The 21,842-nt window shown below is 40.8% G+C and overlaps 1 protein-coding gene across 4 annotated transcripts in view; it reads left to right on the forward strand.

Moving 5' to 3' along the window:
- LOC146785218 (uncharacterized) overlaps positions 1 to 21,842 on the forward strand; it is a 1,495,909-nt gene that overhangs the window by 243,306 nt on the left and 1,230,761 nt on the right. For all 4 annotated transcript variants that reach the window (XM_085634134.1, XM_085634135.1, XM_085634133.1 and 1 more), the window contains exon 5: positions 10,510 to 10,560. In XM_085634134.1, the coding sequence (XP_085490260.1) occupies positions 10,510 to 10,560 (51 nt within the window). The remainder of the gene's footprint in view (positions 1 to 10,509; positions 10,561 to 21,842) is intronic.

Genomic DNA, 21,842 nt, shown 5'->3' on the forward strand with positions numbered 1-21,842 from the left:
AAGGGAGGAAGAAGAGTGCGTACTTGGTGCAACTCTAGAAGTAGACCAGACAGGCCCATTTGTAGAAGGAAAAGTTAATAATGAAAATACTACTTTCCTAGTTGATACTGGCGCTACTCGATCAACTGTTAGATCAGCTGATGCCAAGAATCTTCCTCTCTCGGATGAAACGATCCAAGTAGTTGGTGTATCCAACAGACAGATTAAAACTTACCTTACAGAACCAGTGAAAGTTAGTATAGGGAAATTTTCTGAAATGCACAGATTCGTAGTGTGCGATACCAGTCCTGTGAACTTGTTAGGTAGAGATTTATTGTGCAAAATGAATTGCACCATATTTTGTACTCCAGATGGAATAGCCTTTGAAACACCAGATGATGATGTGCTGTATAAAATGACAATGGCAAACAGAGAGAAAGAGGTTACAGGAACCTATGCTGTATTTAACCTTGACAAATTACCAAAAGAATTAAAACAATCAGTAAAAGCAGAAGTTTGGGACTTCACAGGAGAAGATGTAGGATTGATGAGGAATGTAGAGCCAGTAAAAATAACTGTAAAAGAAGGAGTATGTTACCCAAATGTCCCACAATATAAATTGACCCCTGAAATAATCGAAGGAGTTACTCCAGTGATTGAGACAATGATAAAACAAGGAATTTTGAGAGAAATAATGAGTAGCCCATGTAATTCACAAATAATGGGACTGAAAACGCCTAGTGGAAAGTTCAGGATAGTGCAAGATCTGAGAAAGATAAACAAAATTGTTGTATCATGTTGTCCCATTGTACCAAATCCATCTGTGATTTTATATCAGATTCCTCACGACGCAGAATGGTACACAGTGATTGATCTGTGCCATGCTTTCTTTTCCATCCCATTGCATCATGACAGTCAGTAAATGTTTGCATTTCATTTCGGCAAGCGTATTTTGGTGTGGTGCCGAATTCCACAGGGGTATACAGAAAGCCCCTCGATATTTAATCAGCTATTGAAGAAGTCTTTGGAAAGTCTAGAAATGCCTGAAAATTCAGTATTAGTCCAATATATCGATGACCTGCTTGTGGCATCGAAAACTCGTGAAGCTTGTGAGGTAGACACAGTAGCTTTGCTGAATCATTTGGCAGATGGAGGACTAAAAGTGTCACCATCGAAATTACAATTTTGTAAGAAAGAAGTCCAATATTTGGGACACAGCATTGAGAAAGGACACAGGAAAATAACCATAGACAGAATCAGGATCATAAAAAGAATGAGTCCACCAATGACCCAAAGAGAAGTGAGAATGTTTCTGGGAATGGTTGGATATTGTCGTCAGTGGATAGGCAATTTTTCATTGATTGCAAAACCTTTGGTACGATTGACCAGAAGTGATGTGAGAGATCCAATTGATTTGAACAAAGAGGAGTTGGCAGCATTCAAGAAATTGAGAGAAGGATTGTGTGAAGCGCCTGCATTAGGTATGCCTGACTCTGACAAGGAGTTTGAGTTGTATTGCAGTGAGAGAAATGGATGTGCACTCTCTGTTCTAGTACAGAAGCATGGAAAACTGAGGAAACCAATTGCATTTTTTTCATCCATGTTGGACCCAGTAGCTGTAGCCCTTCCTGGGTGTTTGAAAGCAGTAGCTGCTACATGTCGAAGTTTGGAACAGAGTGAGCGAATTGTGATGGGATATCCTGTGAAAGTGTTTGTACCTCATGATGTGGCGATTCTTTTAACAAGGAGTCATACTCAGTATATGACGCCCAGCCGACTGACTAAGTATGAAAAGGTCATTTTGGGTGCAACAAATGTGAGTCTTGTGAGATGTGTGAATGTGAATCCTTCAACATTGTTGCCTGATGTAGAGCATGTGGAGGTAAGAGATGAAGCTGATCATGATTGTTTGGATGTACTTGATTTCTGTACAAAACCAGGACCTGACATAAAACATGAACCCTTGCCAGAAAGTGATTATGTCATGTTTGTTGATGGATCTTGTTTGAGAACAGATGATGGAGTGCTGAGTGCAGCATATGCAGTATGTACAGTTGCAGCAGTGATGGAAGCATCCTATTTGAAAGGAGTAAGTTTGGCCCAAGTAGGTGAACTTATCGCCCTGACCAGAGCATGTAAGATTGGGAAAAGTGTGAGAATGACTGTGATAACTGATAGCCAGTATGGCTACGGGGTGGTCCATGATTTTGGCCATATTTGGCTGCAAAGAGGTTTCCTAACCTCAAGTGGAACTCCCATTAAGAATGCTGAAGTGGCTGGAAAATTGCTTGAGGCAATACAGCTGCCTAGGCAATTGGCTGTGGTAAAATGTGCTGCTCATAGTCGCAGTGGTGATTACATTGCCACTGGAAACAAATTTGCCAATGATATGGCACAATATTGTGCACGAAATTAGAATTCAATAAATCGGGCAAAGGAAAGGGAGTTGATTTCTTGTTTCCCAATGTTTACTAACACTGTGGGAACATGGGAAGAGGTAAGACAATTGCAGGAAGAAGCAGTAGAGGAAGAAGTGAAACAGTGGGTAAAAGCAGGATGTGCGCCAAGAGAAAAAGATCATGTGTGGGTCTATCGAGATGGAAGACCAGTTATGCCTGATAGCATGATGTCTGCCATGGCACGGATGTATTATGGACAGGGACATATAGGGAGAGACGCTATGATTAGGTCTTTTAAGCAAACTTGGTATAATGCCAAGTTCAGGCTTGTAGCAGAAAGTATTTGTCAAAGATGTCTAATTTGTCAGCAATACAATCCAGGAAGAAAGACAGTAGTGAGTCTAGGAACAATAGGTCGAGAGGGAGGACCTTTTACCAGAATGCAAGTGGATTTCATTGAGATGCCTCCTTGTAACAGGTTGAGGTATGTTTTGGTAATGGTATGCCTATACTCCAGGTGGGTAGAGGCGTTCCCAACAAGAAGAAATGATGGAATGACAGTAGCCAAATTACTCTTGAGAGAATTAATTCCCAGATTTGGGTTCCCAGTAGCAATTGAATGAGACAGAGGGGGATATTTTCATAATGAGATCATAAAACTGATTTGTGAAGCATTGAATGTACAACAAAAACTGCATTGTGCCTACCGACCAGAGGCTTCTGGTGTAGTAGAACAAATGAATGGTACTATCAAAAACAGAATAGGGAAAATGTGTTTAGCCACAGGTATGAAATGGCCTGATGTCTTGCCTCTAGTACTCATGACTATTAGATCAATTCCAGACAGAACTACTGGTTTAAGTCCGCATGAGATCCTCATGGGACGTGCCATGCGCCATGTGTTTATACCAGTCAACAAGCTGATGACTATAACTGATGACATGGTGTTGGAATACTGTAAAAGCCTGGCTGACGCAGTCCATTCTGTGTTTCATCAGGTTGGAGCAGATGCCACCACTCTTGAAAATAAGCCAGCCCATGATCTAAGCCCTGGGGACTGGGTAAGGATAAAAGTACACAGAAGAAGAAACTGTTTAGTTCCCAGGTGGGGAAAACCAAGGCAAGTCATCTTGACCACAACAACAGCTGTGAAGTGTGTTGGATTGAAGAACTGGATCCATGCAAGTCATACTTTGAGAATTCCAAATCCAGTTGACTGTAAAGAAAAGGAGTATTTTGATGAATCAGAATCCAGTACTGAGTCGGATGATGGAGAGCCAAAAGACAAAGAAAGAGAAAACGCTGAAAGGGGGGAGACAGAACCAAGTTTAACTTTGGTCCCCAAAAGTAATTCCCTGAGGAGAAGGCTACAGATTTCTGATGCCAGTTCAGACTCAGAGACAGAACAATGAGCACATTCTTCCAAGAAAGTACAAGGAAAGAACAAAGAAAAGTTCAGTGGAGAGACAATGAAAGAAATCCATGAGAAGGAAGTGCCAGATGGAAGATTGAGAGAAATTCCACCTGAAACAACACCTTTAGATGGACAGGTGCCAGATACAGAGAGAGAGGGAAAGATTATTGCGGAAGACCCCCAAGGAGGTGTAGGGAACTCCAACATCCAGATAGAAGCAGGGACAAGTAGTCAGCAGGAAGATTGCGTGTCGGAGATTCGAGGAGGGACAGAAGTAGGGAAAACAAAAGAAGTGGTGGAAAAAGAAATCGTTGAAGGTAAAAAGCAAGTTGAAACAGAGTCTGAGGGAAGCGAAGATGAAATACCAGAAGGCCGAGTTCTGAGAAAGAGAGCTTGGAGAGCTGAAAAGAATGATAAAGGGAGTAAATTGAAAAGAGCGGCAAAAGACGAGGTGTGGCCAAACAAAATAAAGAGACTAAGATATCGACTGACGCGTGTAAATTCGCCAAGAGCTGAACAGGTGAACGAAGTGACGAGTCAGGAGAAATCGAAAGGAGAAGAACAAACAGTAGTCAAAGAAAGCAAAAGAACAAGGAAACCTAACCAGAAATATAAATCACCGGAATGGACATATGTGGCCCTGCCTGAAATGAAAGTAGAGGCGGATAGCCAAGGAGTTGGTTGTACCGAAAAGTGGTTGAGGAAGACGAAGAATCGGAAATCCTGAGAGTTATCTTGTCCGATATTGGAGAAGAAGCGGATGTTCAGGACAACCTATATGTTGAGAACGAAGGGAAAGTGAAGGATGATGAGATGCCAAACTGAATGAGACAAGAAAATTACTGATGGAAAGACAATAAAATACTGAAAAAGACAAAAACTGGTAGAACCACGTAGGTGCTTAGAAGCCTTGGGTTAGAAACTAGTTGTGAAGTAGAAGAGGCTAAGCCAAAAGACACGGCTCATTTTAGAAAGATGCCAAACATAGAAAGTAGCAAAAGTAGATGTACCTTCCTTAGAAGATGGTGCAAAATGTGTTGTTGTTGTACAGGATTATTAATGCTTCTTTGGAGTATTCTTGCTCTACTAATTTCATTTAAAGTTACTGTAGATACATTAGAAGGACATAGTGATAACATAACTAATATAGGGAGAGTTCAAAAGGTAGTTCCAACTAGAATAGATAAAAACTATTTACATAAAGATAGGTCAATAACAGATTTTTCTAACAATGTGTTTTCAAAATTGTTGTATGAATATGTAAAAACAATGGACGTAAGGGATTGCTACGTTTGTATGCAATTACCTGCATCTGTATCTGAAGGAGTGACTTATCATCACCTTCCTGTAACATATGGAATAACATGTAGTGTAATAGCTAGTTTATTTTATCAAACAGGTAAATTAGAGTATTATTTTTCAGATGTAGATACTATGGGGCATATCAACAACAACCGGCGATAATTATCGCTCAGCGCTCTTAGCGTGAGGATAATTATCGCCAGCTAGCGTGAATTTTTATCGCTGAGATAGCGTGCTATTAGCAACGCTTATCTCAATAGCGATAAAAATCTATACGCTAACAGGCTAACGTGAGATTATCGCTGGAAACCCAGCGATAATCACACGTTACCTTGTTGATAGGGACAGGCAAACTTAGCCATGATATCCTCCTTCCATAGGATATCATGGCTAAGTCTGAAAATTAGCAGACGTAAAAAAGCAGCGTTAACCGCGGTTAGCGCTGCTTTTTTTGTCTCTAACAGGGTTAGCGACATTCTTGATAATAGGAGAAATGTCGCTTAGCGACATTTCTCCTATTATTTTACTCTGGAACGCCCCCTTTGCATCTCATTAGAGATGCAAGGGGAAGCGTAGAGTAAAAGGGTGCTAACATGCAAATTTGCGTGTTAGCACCCTGTTGTTGATAGGGTGATAGTTTTATCTCTGCTTTTTTGGCTTTTAAAGCCAAAAAAGCAGAGATAAAGCCCTTGTTGATATGCCCCTATATTTTCACAAGTACCAGCAATTACCAAACTAAACAAGGTAAATCCTGCATAGGTATTAGGTGAATTTTTCTTAGAGACTAAAGAACTAACCTTAGAATATATATTTAGAAATAACTTGACTTGCAGTTTAAAGAAGGAAGAGAAGACATTTTTAGATATGGTTGAAGAAAGAAGATTGAAAATGCATAGAAAGGCGTCAGAAGGGAAAGTGGAGAAAACAGTTTGGGATGTAGAAACGGAGAAACACTTGAAAGGGGAAACAAGTCCAACTATGGCTTTAGATTGGCCTCAGAAAGGGAAATTGTGTATAAGAAGGAATCAGACGGCGTATGACAATTATTTTCTAGGGAATAGTGAGTGCCATGATGCATACCGAATCATGGGAGGATGGGGATTTAAAGGTGGAAGAGATCCAGCCTTTCCAGGACTGTATTTCATTTGTGGGAACAGGGCATATTATCGTTTGCCAGACCATTGGTATGGCACATGTTATGTTGGCCTGTTTTTTCCAAAGATTTTTCATATGGATAGAGGAGAAGATGGTGTACATAGCTTAGGTAGTTATTTAGCACATAGTAAGAGAGAGTCTTGGACTGAAATTGTTGGTGACATATTTGGAGCACTGATACACACAGTGGGAATATCTCTGTATGCAAACAAAATTAGAAAACTTTCAACAGTAGTGGACCGCTTGTCAACAAGCACCGCTGGAGGATTCTTATTGGTAAATACAGAAATGGTTGCCATGCGTGCTATGGTAATGCAAAATCGACTTGCCCTTGATATTTTATTGCCAAAAGAGGGTGGAGTCTGTGGAATGCTGAAAGTTCAACATTGTTGTACTTACATTCCTGGCGAAATTAAAGATTTGAACATTTATATTAAGAATATTACAGAATTGCATGACAAAATTGTACCACTGGAGGTTGAAGGTGTCTGGGAGAAGATTGGTAAGAAAATATCAGCTATTAAAGACTTTGTAGTAAAATTAGGTAGAACATTCATAGGTAAGATATTATTTCCATTAACATGTGTGATTATCTTAGTATTATTAATTAGACTAGGTTGTATTTGTTGTAGAAAGAATAAAAATCAGAAAAGAATAAAAAGAGAAAACTTAAGGAGCAGGGATAAGAAACAAGAAAGAGAATTTGAAGAAATAGAACTAGAAGAGTTAAAGGATAGCATGTATAAAACAGCAAAAAGAGAAGAAACAGGGGAAACTGAAATATGAATGAAACAAGAAATCAATTTAAAGTTCCGTAAAAGGGATACAAAATTTTTGATTAGTGTGGTGATATAATCACCAAAGGGGGGATTGCTGGAGCGGGTAGTACACAATTTTGTATACCCCCCCATTCTGCATGTTTTTATTAATCTGAATAATTAACTAATAGTAATTTATTAATTGGTTTGCAGTGAAATACTTATCAATCATACTAACAAAAGAATTACACGTGGGAATTGCACTTTGCATGGCTATACTAATTGTAAACTAACTTAACTACGCATACTAATAGTAGAAAATTAGAATATTGCATGTTATATGTTGCTTTGGGGATGTATTTGTGATTTGTGCTTTATTAAGTGAGTATAAACCGCTCTGAGTGTTGCTTCTGCTAGATAAATACACACACATATGGGTATTAGCGAAGGGATAACATTTTATTCGCCATTTCTAGGTTTTAATTACGTTTTTGTGTTTCTTTTGCTTAAGTTGACTATTTCGGCCCAGACAAGATGGCTGAACGAGACGTTGAACGTGACTACCCTGACAACACGAGGTTCTGGGTGAAGTGCGCAGGCGTCACCGCCAGCAGCAGTGGCCTGGACCTGACCCCGGGAGAACATGTACACTTCAAGGTCGCTCCGGGAACATCGCCAGTACCAAAGACAATGACCAATTTAAAAACTGGAACCAGCAAGTGCGATGAGTTCATCACACGGACACCCTGAGAACTTCACCTCGCGACCCCAAGTTGACCAATCAGGACTTTCTAAACCCCGATCTTGATACTTTTTGACATTATTTTCATTCTAAAAGTAGGTAGGGAATTGAACTAAAAAAACTCGCTCTTCTTTGACAAACTCGATTTCCTGACGTTATGCTGACGGAGAGGACGGTGACACTGTTGGACAGCTGTTATCCTGAATCTTTGAAAGACTGAATCGTGGCCTAACTTTGCTGAATAAAGATTTTGACCTGACCTGACTGACTTAGAGGACGACTTTTAGCCAGAATAGGTAAATATGATGCTCTGACATGATGATGATGATTTCTAACGATTCTTGTAATATTTCTTAGATAAAGAATATTTGATTAATTGACAAATGTGTTGTGTTGATTATTTGAAGAAGAGAATTAAGATAAAGAAGTAGTGTGTAAATAGATGAGTTTAATCACTAAAATCATAGATAACAACTAAATGATTCATCTCCTTATGAGAGGAATATCTTAGGGTTGTAGTCAATATATTTAGGGTAAGGTAAAGGTATTCCTTTCATGTCAGCGTTTGGAAGCTTATTTCCCTAGGAAAGCAGATCAACGGAGAGTAAGTATTGGTGTTATGGGCCCCACCAATGGATGTATATGAGTGAATTTGCTGTTGAGGATTTTGGTCTGTGACGAAAGGGGAATTTGATATTCCACGTTGCAACACTAGCACCTCCTGCCAGTCCGTGTCGTCCAGCGCCCCCCAGCTCAGTCTGCCATTTCTCACGAAGGGCGGCCGTGGGATCCCGCTGGTTATTTACAATTTTACAATACATCAGGGAGATGGCTCTTTTGGTCATGTAGTCCGTCAACAGTCAGTCCTCAAGTGGCGAGGACTTGGGGAGATCAGTGCCTGGTGGAATAACTTTCAAGAGCGCATGTTCAATCTGTAGATATCGATAGTGTTCCGACGATGCCATCTCATATGTCTCTTGAAGTTGGGAAAATGAGATGACCCCACCTTTTCGCCAGAGGTCCCCTATCTTTGATATACCTATGAGGTCCCATTGGGCGAAACCTTTGCTATTTCTTAGCCTACCTAGTCGTCGGGTGTTCCAGAGTGGTGTGTGTTGCGTTAAGACTTCCTAATCCAGCGCTCGGAGCGCAGTGAACCAAATGTGTACCGTATGTGCAGTCGGCCCCATTATTGTGCTTTTACGGGATTTATTGTATAGGGCACCCAGAACGCCTCCAGCACCAAGAGTATGTCTATCCATGTGAAGGCCTGGTTCATCTTGCTGGGCATGTAACCACTGGTTCACGACAATGATCTGTGAGGCCCAATAGTATGTTTTGATATTGGGTAGGTCAATCCTGCCATCATACCAGCCCCTTACCAATTTCTGCATGGCTATTCGAGTCGTCTTCTCGTCCCAGAGGAGGTGGCTTACAGTTGTGCATTGACATGGTTGGAAAAGGATTTCGTAGGAAGTAGTTTATGGCTCTGCTGTGAAGGCACACATTGCTGCAATTATCAGAAAGGGAAAATGCCATCATTCATTCTTAGGTTTGGCTTTTGGGCTTTGCCAATGCTTGTTTAACTTCTACTACAATGCAGCTCGGTGTGTGTAATCTTCATTGCGTTTCTCACCCAAGTCATTCATGAAAACATTTTACGATTAATAATTGAGGCAAGAAGATGTTTGTTTTTAGATTTAAAAAAAAAAAATATATGTAACACTGCTTCATGAGCTGGCAATGCAAATAGACTACAACGTGACATCAGTTAAGCTGGAGGCCACTCTAATGAAATTTAAGTTTCCAATATCATCGCTTCTGTTTTTTCTGCTCAGTGTATCTCCACTATTATTATCTGTAGCCCATCATCTCAAGACATGAATATTGGCTGTATCTAATGGCTTGCTTTACTGTGATTTGCAGCATCTCTGATCTGGTGATTCGGAGACAGCCAGAACTCACATATTGCAAGGTTCATGAACTGCTCAAATAATTCAGCTTTTGTAAAGTCAGTGCAAAGTTTACAGCGGGATGTGTGTTAAATCCGTCATCTTATTATGTTAAGCAAAACTTTCCCCTTACACTCATTATTGAAGGCTGGTTAAAACTCTAGTGATGTAGTCGCACACAGAATGTTATAGTGCTGTTTACTTGCATCGAGGCATTTGACTTTCTATCTGTGCGTTAAAAAGCCAGGGAATGTGGCCATGAATGTCTCCTGAGGCAAGCATGTATTTCTGAATCAGACTGCATGAACCAGTGTGTAGTAACTTTATTTCTCTACAATCCCTGGTGGCACAGCACTCAGGATAATGTGGTGCTTGGCTAAACACTTATGAGGTCAGAAAGGCGAGACCTATTGGCGATGCCAATGCTGGTTGTACTAAGTACAATGGGCCCTTTGGTTGAGGTTTCAAGATGTAGAGGTACACAGTGTCCTTTAGTCTGTTGTTCAATTCATGTGCTTTTCTTGACACCGCAACCATAGGTTCCGGCTACATATCTATTTAATTTTTATTTTCTATTTCACGTTGCCTCCAATCATTGTACAATGGAGTTCGTCCTTTACTTTTAGTCATTTCAAAGAGAAGGATATATTGAACATAGTTCCAGTCACTTAGAATATTTAAATCTATGTCTTTCATTTTCTTTTTGCACTCATTTTTTTCAGTTCCTTAAATGACACCTATGGTTAATCACCCAGTTTTCAAATTGCTGCCTAGTTTAATAGTATATAAAATATCTTTCTTTGTTTAGAAGTCAAACGTCGGTTTGCGGTGCCGGAAAGCCTAAAAACATTTGGAAAAGGTGAGTCATGGAGTTACTAGTTGCTCTGTCTTGTTTGTGCTGAAGTGCTCGCTAACTTATTTCCAACATTGTAATGCAATGCTATGTAAAACACCCAATTTCAGAGCAACTGTTTTAATATGAATCCTTATGTGTCCTTATGTGTAATTTAATGTTTTAACTGAGTCTTTGACTAGATAGAAGAAATAAGGAGGGGTTGTTATGTGTACATCTGTCTCTGAGCTTATAGAACTTTCTACCTTTAAATACAACATAGCTTTGTAAGTTTGTGATTTATATGGCATCACATTCTTTTCCTAACCGAACCACAATGAAGTGTGCTTCGGACACAGAGTAACTGAGGTGGTACGAACTGGAAATCACACAAAAGTACGCCTGGTCATAAAAAGGCGTGTCTGTGTATGTGAGAAAATGCTTTATTAGGACAAGCACCCTCACCCATCCAAAGGTGGCATGCTTCATCACTGGGTTCCCTCCTCGCAGCAGGACTGGATAGTACCTGGTGGGGGCTACAACTCTCCAAAGGAGAGTAGCTGAGGGGTTTTGTTTTGGATCAGAGCCAAGTATGGGCAAGAGGCAGAGTGCTATATGTAGAAATGTGGTGAGTTAAAACTATTTCTTGTTGGGCTTAATGTCAGTTTCATTCTGGTGCCCCCAGTGGATAGAGATGGAAAAAAGAGAGGTGACAGGGAATCTGGAAATAATGTTCCCCTTAAATGGCCAACGTGTTTCTGCCTAAGGGTGACCCAACTCGGATTTCAGTGGCATTCGTCAGGACTAGTTGGTTCAGTCACTCTGTGATAAAACAAAATAAATATATAACCTAATGTAGGGCTACTGATGGTAGGTGTCTACTACCAGGGAGACCTATTGTCTTTGGGATTGTCTCTCTACTTGAGCCCTTCTGCCAATTTGTGGATTGCTTTAAATGCAGCATCTGGAAAGCGTTGCATGCATTAGAAGCTGTGGGAATTCCAGACAGTGCTTGTGTAAGAGGAAGGCAGGGCTAGAGAGAAGTAACTTGTTGGGTTCACGTTTGATGTTATCTGTCTGGCTGTCTTTAATTGTTTGTTTACAGGACCTTTATATTCATACATTTTGATAACTCATTTCAAGATAAGTGAAAACTTTCAGGAAAAAAACTTGACATTCCCTAGAGCGCACACAAGGAACTGGAAATTGCTGCCTAATGCATTTTGGAATGTGGAAAATGCGTGCGGGACATTTCGTGTAATGAAAAAAATAGATTGCTCCCAGTGGCCGAATTTTGTTTTGCCTTGCTTGAGGCGAAGGCCTTTCGTTCAAGTACTTACTGCTTCTTTACAGCTACCCGAGCCGCATTCATATCTCTATTCATCTAACCTTTGGCAGCGCTCTGCGTGGCATTTCGCACGTTGGCACCAAATCTGAATTCCCATAGCATAACGAACCCATTAGTTCTTTCCGAGGCCCATTTATCCCTTGTTTTTCAGTCATCAGCCTCTATCTTTAGTGCTGCTTTCAGACTTGCATTTCACAGTTCGAGAGACCACCGCTCTGGTGTTAGAGAATGTATTGCAGCTTTTTGACCATTTGCAATTATTGATTAGGACGATCACGTGCTTTATTTAATTTCGAACTCGCTGATCCAGAGGTGCAGTTTGGTAGTGCTGTAAATGTCAGGTCATGTTATCCCTCACCTCACCTCACCTACTTAGTTCGCTACTACACTGACGCAGAAAGATAAGATGCCAATTGTGCATCACCGGATTCGAACTCTGACCAATGGGTTTTAATTCTACTCAGTCCCTCAAAACTGAGTGGTGTGAATTCATTGCAGTGTCTGTTTACTACATTCTGTTTTATCGTCAGCACCCTACAGATTCGATTAAGCTGGCTCTGTTGGGACAGTTTATCCTGACAGGAAGTGCCGCCTGGGCTTGGCAATTCCTTATTGCACGCTCCTTCTTATGGGAGAACGCATCTGTATTAAAAATAAGCATTTGCAATGCAATAGGTCTCGCATTTTAGAAACATTGACCTATTAGTATTGTAAAAGACCATGCCTTATATTATTGAAGGTTTTTTAAACAGATAAATAAAAGGCTTGCCATTTACAATGCCAATACCTCAGAATATCGCAGTTGCGAGAACTATTGCATTGCAAATGCTTGTTTTGTCTTGGAAGAAGTCTTTTGTAGTCACGAGATAGGTGACTCCTCCTTAGGACGATAGTGCGCATGGGCATCGACTCCATCTCCAGATTGTTTTTTTCCGCCATCGGGTTCGTATGTGAATTGCTGCGCTCTGGGGCGGTGTAGTACTCGATCCCCCTTTGCTGCGCAGTCCCTCACCGCTCGACGGTATTGTTTCGATCGCGTTTCCCTTCGATGCGCATCCGAGAATTTAATCGAAAACTTCGATTCCGGTCGTGCATGCGGGCCGCTGGGCCCATCTGCACCATTAGGCCCTGCGGTCAATGGAAAGTACTCCGTTTAAAAAGTACCCCCTGTGTGGTGCTAAATTCCCACACACGGATCTCCACAAGGTCTGTAACCTTTGCCTCTCCCCAGAACACGAGGACAAAGACTGTGTGGCCTGTGCTTCATTTAGATCTAAGGAGACCATACGTGATCGCCGAGCTCGATGTCACATAATGTCTCGATCAGCTGCCCCGGCGCCCGATGACATCTTCGATGCCGAGGTCCCAGAACAACAACAAACCCGAGGATGAAGACATCAGCGTCTCCAAGGAAGACGACTCCGCTGCCGATGATCAGACGGTTACTCCAGGGCTACGGATCGTGAGTACCAACCTCGACGCCCCTGCCCCATCTAAAACACAAGATAAGGCTCCTGTAACACCTTCGCCTTTGGGCTCAGGTCGACACCAAGATAATGCTTCAGATGCCCCGCCCTCGGGCCCGGCTCGGAAGTTAAAAAAAAGCCTTCAGGTGGTTCGGGACCGAGCCAACCGCGTACCGATACCGACAAACCATCCCTGGCACCGTAGCAAAAGCCAAAACCAGACGCCGTGCCACACCCTGATGCCTCGGCACCGAAAAAGCCCCAGGTCATCTTCAGAGCCGAAGAAACTTTCGGAGTCAAAAACTCCACTCAAGCATAAGGTGGCCAAGACCCCTCCTAAAGCAACAGACATTAAATCGAAGCACCGCTCTGAGCCCAAACTGCTGGCTCTGAAAAAAGGCAAAAGCTCTGAAGATTTGTTTCTACCAGATCCACCGGTTCCGAAACAGAAAACCCTCTATGTTGACCCTGATACCGGTCATATAATAGCCATACTACCTAAAAAAAAGGAAATTGGACACCTCAGAGGCAGCTCCAATACCCTTAAAGAAGAAGGACATTGCCACTTCACCTCTCAGACCCTCCCCCCCCAGTTCTTCCACTTCTTCCAACTATACCACTCTCTCCTTTACCTCCTTCCTCACCTGCACCACAAGATGATGAGGATGACTTGGGGCATGGGGATGGGGACGGGGATGTAGACCCACAAGGGAATGATGACGATGTTGATGACATCAACACTATCCCACCTGACCCCTGGGACGATTATGGTAATGTCCCAGACATACCGGAACCTGACTCGTACCCCTCTAAACCATCCCCTCCTGACGACAACATAGGGTTTGCACAACTTATTGACAGGGCTGCCAAATATCATGGTGTACAATTGCACTCACACCCTTTGGAGGAAGATTGTTTGGTGGAGACTTTTACACAATCCCAAAAGTCCACCAGTATTTTACCTATGTTAAAAGGTATCATTAAACATGCCCCTGATCTTTTTAAAGACCCTGTCAGGGCTAGAGTTCTCAACCCCAGAGTGGATAAAAAATATAAAGCCGCTCCAAATAATCCTGCTTATATCAAGGGTCAACTGCCCTTAGATTTCCTTGTTGTGTCCAATGCCCGTAAACAGGCAAACTCACAAACAACAGGTGATGCCCCACCACCAGATAAAGAATCCAAACTATTGGACGCATCTGGTAAACGGGTTGCGTCACTGGCGGCAAATTACTGGCGCATTGCAAACGCCCAAGCTTTGCTGGCCAGATATGACAGGGCACATTATGATGAAATGGAGACACTGATGCAACATCTCCCAGACCAATATAAGGCAAAAGCTAACAACTTCATATGAGAGGGAAAGATAATCACAAACACCTCTATTAAATGTGCTCGGGATGCAGCAGACACAGCATCCCGTGCCGTTAACACAAGCGTATTATTGCACAGACACGCATGGCTCCGTATATCGGGGTTCAAACAAGAGGTACAGTCTCAGATTCTCAATCAACCCTTTGATCAAGAACATTTATTAGGGCCTACTGTAGACACATCTTTGGAGAAGATGAAAAAAGATACTGAAACATCTAAGTCCATGGGGGCCTTACAGTTACCAGCAAACAGAGGCTCCTTTCGTCGCTCCTTTTATAGGGGCACCTCCAAAACCATTGGCACCGACAATACGTCATTTTCTTACAAGAGCCCCACTCAAACTTCCTCTAACAAAGGATATTTTAAAGGGGGTTACAGAGGGAACAACAAAAAAGGACGAGGCCGCGGTAATAACACCCCCACCTCCCCTAGCACAAAACAGTGACTTCCCTCCACTTCCCCTGCCACATTCCACTCCAGTCGGGGGAAGACTATCACAGTTCCTACCTGTCTGGAACTCCATCACCACAGACTGGTGGGTGAGACAAAGTATCCAGTATGGGAATTGCTTCGAACTCACCTCTAATCCTCCCCACATACCACCCAAGCAACGTCCCATGTCCACAGAACATCTGACGCTTCTACAACAAGAGGTTCTCTCTCTCATGCAAAAGCACTCAATAGAACCGGTTCCCATACACCATCAAGGCACGTAGGTTTACTCCTTTTACTTTCTCATCCCACAAAAGTAAGGTACTCGCAGACCAATACTAGACCTCAGACCGTTAAACCTGTACATACAATCCGACCCCTTTCACATGGTCACTCTCCAACAGGTCCTACTGTTGCTCCAACAAGGCGATTTCCTTGTCACTCTAGATCTCAAGGACGCCTACTTCCACATTCCTTTTCATCCTGCTCACAGGAAATATTTACGGTTTGTAGTGGACGGACAGCACTACCAATTCAAAGTACTCCCCTTCGGAGTAACTAAAGCATCCGGGTTCTCACACAATACCTTGCTGTAGCATATTTATACAACATTGTTCTTTGAGAAATTCCCTGAGTGCGATAAATTGTGTTCACACATGTGACATGTTTTGAAATCTGAAATAATAGCGAAGCGATTCCTCTAGGGACGCCTTTATTTTGTTATTGATTATACCCAGTCCCGAGGGGATTATTGGGTTGCCCTATTTTTGTATTAGATTGTAAGCGCAGACACTGTCTGCAAGGGCCCTTTTTCAAAAGTGGTTGGTTGTTGTTATTCTGTTTCTGTCTGCATATATGTTGCACATTTGTGTGTTTATGTAATTTTTATTGTAGTCCTTAATTGTCAATTGATTTTTTCTAATGTCTGAACAGGAAACTCTGACATATACTGATGAGTATATAGCAAAGATAGCAGGTGGACCTTCACTTTTAGGACCCCAATCTAGTAATACTAGCCACAATACTCAACAAAGTGTAATACGTAAATATTTAGAAAGGTTACACAAAAAACTTATAAGAACAGAGTTGCATGCAAAATTCCTGACTGATTGCTTGAATAATAATATTATTCCAGTAGGGTACAAGTGCTCAATATACCTATTATTTTTGTTGATGATGAGGACTTCAAAGTAGGGTTCAGCTTCGTTTCAAACAAATGCTCAAGAAGTTGGATGGTCCTCAGTATTGAAACTGCATTATGATACATTGACAAATTGAAAAAAGAGATTGCTGAATTAGGAAAACAAATTCTGGAGGATCCGGCTACAACAGATGCTCGTGAGTTTCTCAAAAAATTAGAGACAGTTATATCTGATTTCCAAAGGAATAACATTCTTAAAAAAACTGAGAAACTCCAGAAGGATATTAAGAATTATAGTAGAGAACGCACCTACTCCTATTTAAAGAAGGATTTTTTCCAACAAAGTCCGAATCAGTCCAATTGGACTCCTAAACATATAACCTTTTCTGACACAGCATCGTCTAGTTCCGACGAGAACAACAGTTGGGCTAATACGCTGAATTACAGATTTGGAAGAGGACATAATCCCTCTTTTTTATCGAGAGGCCAATTACCACAGAGAGGCCGGGCTCGAAACACGAGGAGAGACAGGTTCAGGAACCAGTACACTCCCGGGTTCCGCCAAACCCGGAACAGTTACTACGAATGGTAAATTCAACTATGGAAGATAACATTCCGATTAGGGTCAGCAACACCAATCCAACTATGGAAATTGTCCCTATTTTTAATCTTTCGTCACATGAATTGAGCTCTAAAGAAATCAAGCTCCTAAGTAATGGTTTATCATTTGTTCCAACGAACAGAAACAACGCTTTTGCCACACATGTTGAATTGTATAGATTTTTTAGAACATTACGGCTAAAACAGTTCTTTAGCAAAAGCCCATTGTCTATACAAAACAATTTTAGTGGGTTGAAATGTCCTTCTACTTTTTTTCCAGCAACAAATCTTATGCCTAAAGAATTGATTACTTTCGAGAATGTTGTTTTGACTGAAATAGAGCAGATGTTCCAAGAAAGGAAATATATTAAATACAACTTTTCTAAAGACCAACAACTTACTTTAAGAGCCCTTGCCTGCTGGGATGACTTAATTGTTAAACCGGCTGAAAAGGGTGGTAGCATCATCATACAGGACAAGACAGATTATGATGCAGAAGTGCTAAGACAATTGAATAACCCAGTGCATTATGTAAAATTAACTAGGGATCCCACTGATAGGATTAGGAAAGAAATGTTATACCTCACTACCCAAGGCCTTGAAGGGCTATGGCTTCGTAAGAAGGAATTTGACTACCTAAATAAAAAAGACTACATGATTCCAGCATTTTATACGCTACCAAAAATACATAAGGACAGCATGCACCCTCCTGGTAGGCCCATTGTTGCGGGTTATCATTCGGTTCTGCAACCCTTGGCTGAATATGTTGACTGTTTTATAAAACCTTTTGATGCTTTAACACGATCTTACACTAAAACAGCACGGATGTCATTACAAAACTTGAAGGTCAACCATATGACTTACTAAATAACATTCTTGTCACAATGGACATAGAGAGTTTGTATACAAGCATACCTCAGGCAGAAGCTTTCAAAGTCATTAGAGAAGTTTTGAACGAGACAATGCACCCACATCAGGTTCCTAGTGACTTTATTGTAGACTGCGCTACGATTGCCCTCGAACAAAACTATTTAATGTTTAATGAAGATTTTTATGGCCAAGTGAAAGGTGTGGCTATGGGTGCCATTTTTGCACCGGATATAGCGAATCTGTTTGTAGCTTCTTTTGAAGAGAAGGTGATTTATAATAACAATCCCTTTAGTTCTCATATAACGAAATATTTGAGATACATCGATGATGTATGCTTAATATGGGAAGGCACTCTGGTTGAATTACAGGGATTTCACTCTTTGCTGAACCAGCAGGATATGAATTTACAATTCACTATTGAAAGCAATCAACGTACAATCAGTTTCTTAGATTTAACCATCTGGAACGATGGAGGTAGTTTATCTGTGAGTCTTTACACAAAACCTACTGCTAGGAACATGCTATTAAAATACAATAGCCATCATCCACGCAGCTTGCGTGATAATCTCCCTTTTGGGCATTTTTTGTCTATCAAACGCAACTGTACCAGAAGGGAAGATTATTTTAGAGAAGCCAAAGTGTTACTATCTAAGTTGGTGATGAGAAGTTACCCGTATAGATTAGTGAAACATGCAATGAAACGTGCATGGTATTACGATCGACAAGCGCTATTGTATAAAGAAGCAAAAACACATCAAGACAACCAATATGATTCAATTACTTGTGTTACTACATTTGGAACTGAGTGGAATACAATTAAAAAGATTATCTTAAAAAACTGGCATCTTATACAGAAAGTGGAACCACAGTTAAAGCATCCACGGTTTGCTTTCAAAAGAGCCAGAAATCTAAGAGATCATCTAGTCAGAGCCTACAATAAACCAACCCCAGTAACAATTTAAAACATGTGGGGTTTAATGCCGGTAATAGGACATTACCCTTGTGGTAATTGTGCAGCTTGCGCAACCACATGTGTAATGAAAACGTGTATCTTGAATGGAAAGGAATGGAAATTACGACATTACTTAAATTGTCTGTCAAAAAATGTCATTTATTGCATACAATGTCCGTGTTCTCTATTCTACATTGGAAAAACTAAGCAAGAGGTGAAAAAGCGCATTATGCAACATCAGTCACGGATACGTTGTAAAGTGGCAACTGCACCATTGGTTGAACATTACTGGCAAAACTCACATACTCCTTCTGATATGAAATGGTTTGTGCTTGAGATTGTTAAGAGTTCAAAAAGATGGCAGAATGTCGATCGCCTGCTCACGCAAAGAGAACAGATGGATTTGGTCATGTAGAACTGTTGAGAAGGGATTGAACTCATTTGTTGAATGGCATGCACTAGCAACTTTGTAGTAATCCATGAATGCACTATTACTGATGCTTCTAACTATATATATGGATATTATATGAATAGGATGTATAGGCTAATCTGTAACGTATGTGGCGTATACACCTTTGATATAGTTGCATTTATGTTCTCATTAGGAATACAAAGGTACACTTTATAACTTGTTCTTATGGGGCTCGATTGAGGTCTTACTGAACCTAGCCCTGCTGTGTCATAAGTTTTCATAGTTCATTGAGCTTTATACACTCAAGATGGATGACGTATTGAGTATCGGAGCTACCTTTGTTGTGCAGACTCACGTTATTCTGTCTAGGTAAGGTGATTGACACTATGATCCACAGTTTGAGTTATTTTTGACCATGGAATTATTGGATAGGAGATCCTTTGATCTCCTGTGTTAGTACCATAGCTAGATTTACAAGATGGTCTCTAGGACTTACATGATGATGCAAACATAGTGATGAATATCTAGAGCATGGCTATGTTTATCGTATTTTATTCAATTTATTTTATTTGATTTGGATTGAGTTTATAGGCCGTAATTACCGATTCATTGTTTATGACCCTTTTAGACGACATAGCATATTGGTGATGTTGATAACCACTCAAGATGGCCTCAACGGACATTAAGTTTTTGATGTCTCCTTACGTTGTGAGTTAAAGTTCCCTTTGATGTTGCCGCCACACTCGGTCTGTGAAGTCGGGTGGAGAACTAAGCGATGCTGGGTCTAAACTAAGTAAGTTTACGCGGCAGCGTTATACAATGGTATTTTGTACATGTTTGTTTTCTGAGTTGGATATCAATTCTAACTTGACAATGGCGTTTCATTCTCAGGCCCTATTTGATGATTCAGACGTGTGGCTTATTTGTGAGTATTGTGCCTTTTAGTAAAAGAGCTGATGAGTTAATGATGGTCCAACTGGGGCGTAATCTATAGTGATACATTCTTATTTTCAGATTTCGAGATTGTCTTTAAGGTAAGGGGAGTTTCTTGCGGCTTACTGAATGGACTAGGTATTGTTTTGGAGTGATGTTTTGGAATAGCGTTCCACGTGTTAACTGATGGTTATGTTTTTTCGAATGATTTCTTCTATTAAATTGAAAAGAAATCAATAATTAGATGTCACTTGATGATATGGTGGCACTGGTGGTTGTGATGTAGGTCACTTTGAGGTTACTATTGGGTTAGGAACGATCTTTTGTTAAATTCCATGTTTAATGGTTTTTGGTGACACTTTATTTATTACTCTTGGCACATTTTGTTTATTTTTGGCACATTGTATATATAAGCACACACTTGGGTTATTCTGTCTAGGTAAGGTGATTGACACTATGATCCACAGTTTGAGTTATTTTTGACCATGGAATTATTGGATAGGAGATCCTTTGATCTCCTGTGTTAGTACCATAGCTAGATTTACAAGATGGTCTCTAGGACTTACATGATGATGCACACATAGTGATGAATATCTAGAGCATGGCTATGTTTATCGTATTTTATTCAATTTATTTTATTTGATTTGGATTGAGTTTATAGGCCGTAATTACCGATTCATTGTTTATGACCCTTTTAGACGACATAGCATATTGGTGATGTTGATATCCACTCAAGATGGCCTCAACGGACATTAAGTTTTTGATGTCTCCTTACGTTGTGAGTTAAAGTTCCCTTTGATGTTGCCGCCACACTCGGTCTGTGAAGTCGGGTGGAGAACTAAGCGATGCTGGGTCTAAACTAAGTAAGTTTACGCGGCAGCGTTATACAATGGTATTTTGTACATGTTTGTTTTCTGAGTTGGATATCAATTCTAACTTGACAATGGCGTTTCATTCTCAGGCCCTATTTGATGATTCAGACGTGTGGCTTATTTGTGAGTATTGTGCCTTTTAGTAAAAGAGCTGATGAGTTAATGATGGTCCAACTGGGGCGTAATCTATAGTGATACATTCTTATTTTCAGATTTCGAGATTGTCTTTAAGGTAAGGGGAGTTTCTTGCGGCTTACTGAATGGACTAGGTATTGTTTTGGAGTGATGTTTTGGAATAGCGTTCCACGTGTTAACTGATGGTTATGTTTTTTCGAATGATTTCTTCTATTAAATTGAAAAGAAATCAATAATTAGATGTCACTTGATGATATGGTGGCACTGGTGGTTGTGATGTAGGTCACTTTGAGGTTACTATTGGGTTAGGAACGATCTTTTGTTAAATTCCATGTTTAATGGTTTTTGGTGACACTTTATTTATTACTCTTGGCACATTTTATTTATTTTTGGCACATTGTATATATAAGCACACACTTGGGATGAGTTGTCCCTGTGCTTTTTGAGTGTTGAGCAGACAATACTGTTGAACTCAGGTTTCCTTTCTATATATGTTGTTTTATGTTTTTATTGTATTAGATTCAGGTGCCGATTACGATCCGGTAAAAAATTTCCCCGTGCGACTCGTATCCGGTCTTTTTACCGTACGAATCGTACAAGTGCCGTACGAACTGGCAATCACGATTCGCATGGTAAAAAGTCCATACGAACCGCATTCGGAATCATTCCCCACACGTCCTCGGGTCGGAAAATGTGTCCGACACGTCCTCGGACGATTTACCGTACAAATGTGAAAAGTCAAGTCCGACCGAGGAATCATGATCCCACCCGTGC

This window comes from Triturus cristatus, chromosome 11, assembly GCF_964204655.1.
Source record: "Triturus cristatus chromosome 11, aTriCri1.1, whole genome shotgun sequence".
In the NCBI taxonomy this organism is placed as follows: domain Eukaryota; kingdom Metazoa; phylum Chordata; class Amphibia; order Caudata; family Salamandridae; genus Triturus; species Triturus cristatus.